The sequence below is a fragment of the Sorex araneus genome, chromosome 9 (assembly GCF_027595985.1).
Source record: "Sorex araneus isolate mSorAra2 chromosome 9, mSorAra2.pri, whole genome shotgun sequence".
Taxonomy (NCBI): Eukaryota; Metazoa; Chordata; class Mammalia; order Eulipotyphla; family Soricidae; genus Sorex; species Sorex araneus.
The window spans coordinates 36000140-36012246 of NC_073310.1; the positions used below are offsets into that span (position 1 = coordinate 36000140).

A 12107-nucleotide genomic window follows, 5' to 3' on the forward strand; every position below is an offset into this window, starting at 1 on the left:
TGCTTTAGTTCTTAAGTACTAATATCTATTTTACACATAGATTATTAGTACCTTTTGTATGTAAAATTATACGTAAAAATTGCCAACGGATCTAGAATAAGTTCTAGGAAAATGGATTAAAGACTATGCAGCTGAGTAGCATTTAACTTTTTAAAAAATATTGAATTGTGTGTGTGTATGTGTGTGTGTGTGTGTGTGTGTGTGTGTGTGTGTGTGTGTGTGTGTGTGTGTATGTGTGTTGGGACTATGCCTATTGGCAGCCTTGAGGTGTTTTTCCTGGCTCTGTGCTCAGTGAACTCTGGTGGCACTCAGGAGATCTTATGTGGCTTATGTGGTACTGAGATTCAAGTCAGCACAGTTGCAAGGAAGGCAAGTAATTTACCTCCTGTAGTATCATCTCTCTGGCTCCTAGAACTAGCATTTTAATAGACATCATCATAACAGAAAATCTATCTATTTATTTATTTATTTATTTATTTATTTATTTATTTATTTTTGGCCTTTTGGGTCACACCCAGCGATGCACAGGGGTTACTCCTGGTTCATGCACTCAGGAATTACTCCTGGCAGTGCTCGGGGGGCATATGGGAACCTGGGAATCAAAGCCAGACCGGCCACATGCAAGGCAAACACCCTACCCGCTGTGCTCCAGCCCAGCCCCAGAAATTTTATTTCTTCAGACACTGAATCCTGTAGGACTTCAAAATTAGTCACAAAAAAGAATGTGCATACCTATCCATACACATATATATGTATCTGTTAAGTAAATGCATATGTATATATATATATGTTTATTGTCACTTAAACTCTCAGTTGCAAAGAAATTTTTAATTTTAAACAGGGACATAATTGACTTACATTATTCTCACTTCAGGCATATAACATAATAATTTTGCACTTATATGCATTGCAAAATAATCACCATAAGTATATTTAACATATAAAATTATTTTATTATAAAGAAGAGATGATCTCACACTGACCTTTAACCTCACTGTCATGTATGCTCTGTTTGCTTCCCTGAATTGGGGGAGTAAAAGAGAAAACGTTTCTGTGACATTGTAAGAAAAGTGAATGAACATATTTTTCAGATAATTAAATTTAAATTTCTAAGCATAAATTTTATTTATTTTTTTTAGCATTTTGGGTCACACCCAGCAATGCACAGGGGTGACTCCTGGCTTTGTACTCAGGAATTATTCCTGGTGGTGCTCAGAGGACCATATGGGATGCTGGGAATTGAACTCAGGTTGGCCTCATGCAAGGCAAATGCCCTACCTGCTGTATTATCGCACCAGCCCATAAGCATAAATTTTAAAGTTATATTTTAGTTCTTGAAAAAATTATTAGAGATTTTCATTTTGATAATTCATGTGTCTGCAACAAATTTTCCTAGTGTCTGAGACATAGAATATTAATAAGAATAACTTAATATCACACTTTAAGTGTATATGCTCTCCAATTCTAGTAACACCCATACAATTAGTTTTTTATTCCCTTTTTAAGGATGATAAAACAGAAACTCATTAAGTAGCATGTCTAAAGTTAATCAGAAAATAAATGAAGAATTTGTTTTTAAGCATAAGTCTAACTTTTGCACTTTCAAAGTTTGTTAACAGCATATTCTTTCTTCCTTTTTCTTGCTTACTTTGCTGCTTTGTGGACCCTTACTAGACTCGCATTGGGATGAAGAACATACAGATTCTTGACTTGCTCTCCTACAAAAGGAAGAAAACCCATGGAGGAAAAGTTAATACATTACAATACATAAACTATTATATAAAAGTCAATATATTGTGATTGCATATTGTGCTCAAAGAGTGTTTCCCTTATTTAGTTAATTTCAGCTGATTACTTTTTTAATGAAACAAATCATGCCCTCTAATACTGCAATAAATTAAAAAGCTTCTGCACAGCAAATGGAATTCAAGTTATAGCAAAAAGACACCCTTTTGAATATGTTAAAATTTTTCTTGCAATATATTGCATAAAAGGATAATATGCAAGATCCATAAAACACTCACAAAGCTCAATAACAAAAAGGATCCAATACTACCTTCACAAATGGGGAGAGAAGATGGACACTTTAACCAAAGACAACATGTAGATAGTCAGTAGGAATATAAAAAAGTGCTCATCATCACTCATGTTAGGGCAATACAAGCCAAAGAGAAAATAAGGTAGAATTTCATGTCAGTGAGAATGGCACAGATTAAAAAGTCTGAAACAGTGTGTTGGTGGGGTTGTGCTTTTAAAGGAACCCCTATTCACTATTTACTGTTGGTGGGAATGTTGGATTTTCAGCTTTGTAAAAGTAATATGAACACACACACACACACACACATACACACACAAGGACTAGGACTTCCACACAACCCAGTGGTACTACTACTTGGACTACATCTAATCTAAAGGCTATATAGTGTGTACATACACTGTATCCACTTATGTTTATTGAAGCACTTAGTACAACAACCAAGATATGGAAACAAATTCAAATGGCTCGAGAAGTTGTGGTACAGACACACAATGGAATACTATGCAGGTCTAAGAAACGACAAAATCGTGCAGTTTGCAGTGACATGGGTGGAACAGCAGGATATCATGCTGAAAGAAGTCAGAAGGAAACGGATAATACAGAGTGATCACTCTCATATGAAGAACTTAAAGATATACACACGGTAGCAACAAAGGGCCGACGGTAATACAGTAAGAACTGATCCACAAAACTGAATTTGGTGGTGGAGGTTTAAGAGGAATCCTTGGGGGAGGGAGTTGGAATTATGTACACAGAAACAATACTATGAATCACAGTACCTCAATAAACGAAAAAGTTAAAATTAAAACAAAACCCCATCACAAAGTTATATAATCACCAAATCTGTCCTAAAGTTATGGTATCAAAACCTAATTATTTAGGCATAGCTGGGTTAGCTACAGCTTATATAGACCACCAATTCCCATCTTTCACAACATTCTTTGTATTAATAAGCTTGCCTGCTTTGTTACTGTGAAGACACAACAATAACAACAAAAATTATACCCTATCTTTTGCGTAACAAATGTTCATCTGTCTGGTGTTGTAACCTCTGGCGAGTTAAACGCATTAATATTTCTAGCTTCCTGGGTATGTGTAGATAGTACCTCTGGTAAAGTGCTTTTCTTGCATGCCAAAGAGTATTCAATCCATAGCACTGCATATGGTCCCCTGAGCCTTGTCAGGAGTGATACCTGACTCAGAATCAGGAAGCACAATTGGGTATGCCCTTAAAACCTAAAAAAAAAAAAAAAAAAAAAGGGAAAGTGCTGCCTGGATTTTGGGATTAAAAAGATCTGCCCTAAGACTAAGACAATGCCCTAAGACATTGTCAGAGACAATGACACTAAAATGGTTGGAAAATCTGATGGCAATGGGGTACTTGAAAACCTTGACAAAGTTTTTTTGTGAGTCAAATGTTAATGTATAACACTGTGTTATTTTAGGTACACAATATATTGGTCTGATATTTGTATAAAATTTAAAAAGTCACCTCATGAGGTAAACTGTGTATATCAGGATGATGTATGAAAAAACTTAAAACTACTTAAAATTTTTAATAGCATCACCATGATTAGAAGATTACAAAGATTTTATGATTAATTTCCAGGCATATATTGTTCCAACACCAATCCCTTCACCAGTGCCCATTACCCTTCGCCAATGTCCCCAGTTTCCCTCACCCCTATCCTTCTTGTTTCTATGGTGGACAGTTTCCCCTTCTCCCATTGTCCTAGTGTTTCCTTCCCTAACTTAATCCTCCAACCCACTCCAATGGCAAGCTTCCTACTCAATTCTCCTGCTCTTTGTTTCAATTGCCATGGGGCATTTGATAGTCCCCTATGAAGTACATGACATGCACAAAATTCAAATCAAAATTGATTAAAGACCTAGATATCAGACCTGAAAATGTAAGTTACATTACAGAAAATAGGCACAATTCTCCATGATTGAAGTTTGAGGAGTCTTTGAGGATGAAATGCCACTGGGAGAAATTTGTTTGCCCATCACTCATCTGAAAAGGGGTTACTATCTAAGATATATAAAGCACTGGTAGAACTCATAAGAAAAAGCATCCAACCTATAAAAAAAGTGAGATGAGATTATAGTAACTTCTTTAAGGATGAAATAAAAATACTCAAAAAAGATGTAAAAATGCTCTAAATAAGTAATAATCAGGAAAATGCAAATAAAAGCAATGAGATATCACTTCATTCACACTACTGAGCCTGATACTCATCAAGAAGAATAAAAATAACCAGTGTTGGTGAAGATGTGTGTCTGGGAAAGGAACACTCATTCACTGATGGTGAGAATGCTTACTAGTCCAGTCTATTTGGAAGACAATATTTTGAGAAGACATTCCTCAGAAATACTAGGAATTGAGTTTCCATATGACCCAGCAATTCCATTCTTGGGACTATACCCCGAGAGCTCAAAGGCATATTTCAGAAAAGACTTATGCATTCCTATGTTCATTGCAATACTATTTCTGCTACTTATTAAAGAAAAGTATGAAGTTGACATTGTAAGAGAAGTTAGATTCTTACGTAGAAAATTGGGTCCTTGAGAATCACCTATGTACAAAAGACAGTACTAAGAAATAGAATTGAAACTAAGAGGTCAACTCAAAAAAGGTTTGTCCCCTTATTTGTAATTTCCTAAGCAGTTGGGTAGGATTACTCTTTTTTGTATCTCTCACATCAGTCCAGTTAGTAGGTTGTTGTTGTTGTTGTTGTTGTTTTTATTGAATCATCATGAGAACAGTTACAAAGCTTTCAGGTTTAAGTCTCAGTCATACAATGATCAAACACCCATCCCTTCACCAGTGCATATATTCCACCACAGTAGTTTTTAATCAGTAATTTATGACTTACTTTGTACACTCAGGACTACGAAACAGGAACATTATGTCATTAACTCTAAAGCATTTGGGATCCATGTCGGGTCGTATGGTGAAGCAGTCTTCTGGTCTATACCTTAAAATAATATACATTTATGTCATAAAATGAATAAATTATGTACCTGATGCTGTATATAGTTATCATGCAGAGCTAATCCATTTTTGGATTATTGCTATCACTGAACAAGAAGAGAAAAATCAGCAGTGTAAGTAAGGAACATATTTTCCTTTGTAATATTCAGTATAATAAAATGATCATTGTGTCTTTTAATTTTTTTCTTTTGCTTTTTTGGGTCACACCTGGCGATGCACAGGGGTTACTCCTGGCTCTGCACTCAGGAATTACCCCTGGCCATGCTCAGGGGACCATATGGGATGCTGGGATTTGAACCCGGGTCGGCTGCGTGCAAGGCAAACGCCCTACCCACTGTGCTATCTCTCCAGCCCCCATTTAGTGTCTTTTAAGTAATTGGTTTAATTTTCTTACCCATTATTCATAAAAAATGTTGATATAGACTCCAGAATATTTTATACAGTTAAAAGAATTTAAAGGACCAAAGACATAAAGGTTAAAGAGTACATGTTGTGTGCAGCCAAGCCTGTTCTATATCTGTCACGTGGTCCTTCAAGTATCATTAGCCAGCTTTTCTAAGAATCACTAAAAGGGGACCCCGTGGAATGACCCTCCCAAATAAATTAAGAATTAAAAAATATTTTTTATAAAATCTAAATTTAGTCATACATTTTAACAATGCTAGTTTTTGAATAAGTGGTATGACTATTTTGAATAAAATATGGCTACTACCTTGAAGGAATTGTTAATTGAGGATAAGGCCAGTATTTCAGTGGCTATCATATTCTTGCTGCTTGAGTTACCCATCATAAATAGTAGAACTGTCTTGAGTTTTACAACCTTTAAAGCTAGACCTAAACTCTGTGCTAAATCATATCCTCTACAAAATAACCAAGAATGATAAATTAATGGTATATAATCTCATAGGACAGATGCAATATTTAAGACTTAGTATTATCAGTTATTATTTGGGATTTGCATGCACCTAATTCCACCCTTATCCACTTACCAGTATGCTTAGAACTCCAAAAAGGAGATTCTATCCATTTAAATTGGGAAAGCTGACTCCTTTTCCCAGAGGAGCTGTTTTCTCTATAGGCTGTGGCATCAGGACTAAGGCCTTTGCCCTTTTATTCTGTTTACGCAAATTAACACTAGTGAGAATTGCATTAATAACAGGTAGAGGACTTGTGTAATGCACATTGATATAGGTATCAAATAACAAGTATGCAATTTTTGAAACGTTTAAAGGAACATATTGAGAAGGAACAAAAGGATTATAGAAATTATAGAGTTGGGCCTCAGAAGGACACGGCTGAAATGCGAAGAAAAGGACAAAAAGAAACAGCTATGTTCCTGAAGATTCAAAGAATATATTAAGATTCAGTCAATAATGGATCATTTCATCTCAAAAGTAGATTAAAATTTTCATGCTTATGCTTGAAAAAGACATTAAATCCAAGTAGACTAGTGTTTGTAAGGTGTTGTGACTAGATAAGCAGAGTTTTTTTTCACATTTTCTTCCTTTCCCTTGTTCTTCCTATTTTCTCCTCTACTTTTTACCTCACTTTCCTTCCCTCAAATGTACGTGCAGACTTTTTTTTCCCCCTAGAAACTGTAACGCTCTTGTGGGGCTGGAGAGATAGCACAGCGGGTAGGGCGTTTGCCTTGCACGCGGCCGACCCGGGTTCAAATCCCAGCATCCCATATGGTCCCCTGAGCACGGCCAGGGGTAATTCCTGAGTGCAGAGCCAGGAGTAACCCCTGTGCATGGCCAGGTGTGACCCAAAAAGCAAAAAAAAAAAAAAAAGAAACTGTAACGCTCTTGAACCAATTATCCTTCAAGGTATATTTCAAACACCCTTCTTATAGGATCCTTACTTATCATCCTCATTTAAAATAACCCAATTTTGCAGCTGTGTAGAGTTTATTAGTCATAAAACACCCATACTAAATAATGCAGCGCTATGTTAGTTTTTTTATGGTCATTGTTTATAACATATTTATAAACGCCTACTGTGATGCTTGGTATGGCTTGGTCCTCCAAACACTGATGGGAGTAACTTCTGAGCAGTATCTGGGAATATCCCCTGAACACCTCTGAATGTGACCTCATCATCACGCCACCCCCCAGTAAAGAACATTTAGAAATGGATGGAATGGTGAAGGGAAAGTCTGAGACTGTGATTCAGAACAAAACTAAGAGTTGTAGCCTTGATACCATAATAAATTGGATGGTTTTGTGTGTGTGTGTGTGTGTGTGTGTGTGTGTGTGTGTGTGTGTATGGGGGGGTGATTAAAAGAAGTACTCTTGAATGCCTTTTATCCTTTGACTATTTTGACTTAGTAGATGATGGTGTTACTGAAGTTATAGATCAATGACATGTTTGGAAGAAGGGTAGATTGATATGAATTTTGTGGCAGATGGACTTGGTAGCAATCAAGAAAGTAATTTCCAGAGGCTATTAGATATGTGTAGCTATTTATACTTGTTATCTGATACCGATATCAATATGTATTACACAAGTCCTCTACCTGTTAGTGATTGATGCAATTCTCACTGGTAGTGTTAATTTGTGTAAACAGATGGACTATAAGGGCAAAGACCTTAGTCCTGATGCCACAGTCTAAAGAGAAATATTTAGAATTATTATTTAAGTATTTGTTGAGTTTATGAAGTTGGACAAGATTGAACATGGAAAGCATGTATTAGAGCTAGGCTTCTGGACTTTTTTCTCTCATGATCCCTTTTTCATCCCCAAAATGAAACATGGCCAAGTGCTTCCAGAAGAACTTCAAATTCATTACATGTCTTATTTGGGAGGTAGGTGATGGAATTTGCTCACCTGACAATGCTCAGGAGTTACTTCTGGCTCTGAACTCAGAAACTGATTCTGGCAGAGCTCAGGGGACCACAAGGGATCAAACTCATGTTGCCAAGTGCAAGGCAAATATCCTACCAGCCAGGCTATTGTTCCAACTCTATGTCTGATTTTGAATTAATATTTGGGCAATGTGTGTTTATAAACCTTTTGCTATTGCCAATTATTTTTATGGCCCTTACATCCAGTTAAGAAATCACAAATGGGGTGCTAGACTGAAATTCTAGGTCAAAGAACTTGGGAATATAAATACCCAAGGTTCACCTTATTCAAAACATTCTGGAATTTAGACACAGAACATGGACTCCTCATAAACATAGCCTTCAGGAAAGCCTCCCTGAAAGCTATCAACAGGTCCACTTAATATTTGTTCAATAACTTTTAGTACTGGATGTTACTTTGGCTCTTCTGTATACAACTTTGGTATTGTTTAAGGAAATGGCAACTTACAATTCTTTGACAGTATTTGTTACAAAATTCCATAAGATAATCACACCATTTAAGCTGCCAGTAGCTATCAAATTATATTCTTCTACTTGTAATAAATCCATGCAGTTCACTTCCATACCAATGGCAGGATTCTGAAGAAGGAAGGAAACAGACTGACCAACTCATCAACCATTAAGGATATAGTATCTAACCACAGTACTAGTACTGTTAGTAGCATTGTTATTCTGCTCTTAACTTACAAATATATAAATTATATTAAATTACATCGTTCATGAATTATATAATGTTATTTAAAAAATCCTTGAGCCATGCTCAAGGCCCCTCTCCACACGTTTGGATGAGCCTCATGCATGAAGGTACCGGTAGAGGAACCCAGGTGTGTGGGACCCGGGGCTGAGACCTCCAAGCCTGCTCGGATTGGGACTGGGCCTCTTCCACCCAGATTTCCCATTTTCCAGTAGCTAGGCAGTCACACCCAGGGACTGCCCCCGGCGCTGTGTAAATCCACCAACGGCCAGCATCCAGAGACTTAAAACCTAGCTCCTGGAAACCTACTTATAAGCTACTTATAGCCTACTTCTCCCTCTGGGAGAACCTGGCAAGCTACCAAGAGTTTCCTGCCCACATGGGAGAGCCTCACAAACTCCCCATGGTGTATTCATATGCCAAAAACAGTAACAATGCTGGGTCTCATTTCCCTGACCCTGAAAGAGCCTCCAATGCTCCAATGCTCGTTCTTGGGAAGGATGAGTAAAGAGCGGTTTCTAAAATCTCAAGGCTAGGATGATGGAGACATTACTGAGACCACTCGAGAAATTTGATGATCAATGGGATGATGATGATGATTTAAAACATCACATAACATGAAATTTAGTAAAGCATATCTTCTTTTAACATTAGAGTTATTTAATTAACATATTTAATTACAATGTAATCTTGGTCTCAGTCCTTGACTTCTTCTTGCCATTGTATTAAGATATATATGTATGTGTGTGCATATACATATATATATCTGCATATATATATATGGATTCCACAGGATGTCTGGATTCCGACTGAATTCCATGGGACATCAAAAGAATGCCTGGCCGCCCACCTACAATATGGTCTGACTTCTTCGTCAAGACCTGGGATGAACGGTTTGATCCTCTTTGTGTTCCTGGAGCAAGCAGTCAAGCAGTCACCATTGGCCTATACTAGCACATGACAGGGACGAACAAAAACGTTACTGGTGCCTGCTTGAGCAAATCGATGAGCAATGGGATGACAGTTGATGACAAGTGATACAAGTGAGATACATATATATATATATTTTTTTTTCCAGTTGCATTTGGTTCTAACTCACTGTGTAACCAACTTCTTTCATTTTATGAGGGACTTCCAACCAGTGTTCAGGGGCTCCCTCCTCCTGGAGAATCTCAGAAGATAATCAGTTCATCAGTTTATCAGGCCAGCATTTTACTGTGAGGCAAAGCTTCTTGCATTCTGAAGTGATAGAGATTACCCAGGCCCCTCTCCCCCAACCAAACTGTGTAGGAGCATCCAGGGCCACACTTGGTTATCACGAGATCCTGTGGTACTGGGAACTGAACAAGGGTTAGTTGAATATAAAACATGCGCCCTAAACATGTGCTCTATACTATCTCCCGGACACTTATTTCTGTTTTTACTGAACATAGAACTAAATGTGTTCCCAATGTGTGAAAAATTGGAAGAAGTGAATCACACTGACTTTATACTGGCATACATTTTGGTTTCTGATACTTTTTGCTCCTTACTTGATGCTGTTATTGCATAGTCAGTCATTTTATATCTTGACTTCAAAATACTTTTAGCAAACAACAAAATCTTATACTTTAAAATAGCATGATTGAAATTCAAATTGCATTTCTATGTTGACATTTGACTTCAAAATTCTTTTAGCAAACAGCAAAACCTACTTATAATTTAAAATAGTATGACTGAAATTCAAATTGCAATTCTAAACTGACATTAGTTTTGTTTTCAGATAAACATGCAGTATGTCTACTATGACTAAACAATTTTTTGTATATAATTGCATATAATTCCAAATTATATACAAAATATGTTTTTCTTTTTTGCAATTGACTTATTTTTTATTTTAAAATCATTTATATATTAATTTTTTAAAATTTTATTTTAATGAATCACCATGAGATAGTTACAGACTTATAAACTTTCATGATTACATATTAGTCACACAATGTTCAAATACGCATCCCCCCACTAGTACCCATTCTCCACCACCAGTATGTTCTCAGTATCCCTTCTACCACCACCACCGCTTTCCACCTCCTGCCTCTGTGTCAGGCACATTCCCTCTTATTCTCTCTCTCCTTTTGGGTGTTATGGTTTGCAATACAGGTACTAAGTGGCCTACATGTTTGGTCCGTAGTCTACTTTCAGCATGCATCTACCATCCTGAGAAAGCCCTCCAACCATCATTTGCTTAGTGGTCCCTTCTCTATCCCAGCTGTCTTTTCCCCCAGCACGTGAGACCGACTTCCAAGCCTTGGAGTGATCCTCCTGGCCCTTATCTCTACTGTCCTTAGGTGTTAGTCTCCTATTATGTTACTTTGTATTCCACAAATGAGTGCAGTCATTCTACGATCCTCTCTTTCTGATACATTTCACTTGGCATGATACTCTCCATGTCCATCCACTTATATGCAAATTTTATGACTCCATCTTTTCTAACAACTGCATAGTTTCCATAGTGTAGATGTACGAGAATTTCTTTAACCAGTCATCTGTTCTTGGGCACTCGGGCTTTTTCTACATTTTGGCTATTGTGAACAGTGCTGCAATAAACATACAAGCACAGATAGCATTTCTACTGTACTTTTTTGCATCTCAGGGATATATTCTCAGAAGTGCTATTGCTGGGTCAAATGGCAGCTCAATTTCTAGTTTTTTGAGAAACGTCCATATTGTTTTTCAAAAAGGCTGAGCCAGTCAGCATTCCCATCAGCAGTGAAGGAGAGTCCCTTTTCCCCACATCCATGCCAACAATGATTGCTTTTGTTCAGTTGCATGTGTGCCAGTCTCTGTGGTGTAAGATGACATCTAATTGTTGTTTTGATCTGCATCTCACTGATGATTAGTGATGAAGAGCATTTTTTCATGTGCCTTTTGTCCATTTGAATTTCTTCTTTGAGAAAGTTTCTGTTCTTTTTATTGCCCCATTTTCTGCTGGGATTGGATATTTTCTTCTTGTAGAGTTCAACCAGTGCCTTGTATATCTTTGATATTAACCCTAAATTGGATGGGTATTGGGTGAATATTCGTTCCCATTCTGTAGACTGTCTTTGTATTCTGGTCACTGTGCCTTTTGAGGTGCAGAAGCTTCTTAGTTTAAGATAGTCCCATTTGTTTATCTTTGTTTCCACTTGTTTGGTCAGTAGTGTTTCTTTCTTGAAGATACCTTTAGCTTCAATGTCGTGGAGGATTTTGCTGAACTTTTCTTTGATGTATCTTATGGATTCTGATCTGAAGTTGACATCTTTAATCCATTTTGATCTTACTTTTGTGATGTTAGGTAGAGGTCTCAGCCCATTTTTTTGCATGTCACAATCACGATCACGAAATTCCGTTGATCATCGATTTCTCGAGCGGGCTCAGTAAACTCTCCATTCGTCCTATGCCTGAGATTTTAGAAACTTCTCTCCACTTGGCCTTCCCAAGGATGCAGCACCATTGGAGGCTCTTTCAGGGTCAGGGGAATGAGATCCAGCTAGTTAC

At 37.2% G+C, this 12107-nt stretch overlaps 1 protein-coding gene across 1 annotated transcript in view; it reads right to left on the reverse strand.

Moving 5' to 3' along the window:
- Window positions 1-12107, reverse strand: part of WDR64 (WD repeat domain 64) — a 144439-nt gene that overhangs the window by 45087 nt on the left and 87245 nt on the right. The window contains exons 18-21 of the mRNA XM_055117874.1: window positions 8346-8476; window positions 4915-5016; window positions 1649-1718; window positions 984-1020 (exon numbers count right to left, since the gene is read on the reverse strand). Coding sequence (XP_054973849.1) covers window positions 984-1020; window positions 1649-1718; window positions 4915-5016; window positions 8346-8476 — 340 coding nt within the window. The remainder of the gene's footprint in view (window positions 1-983; window positions 1021-1648; window positions 1719-4914; window positions 5017-8345; window positions 8477-12107) is intronic.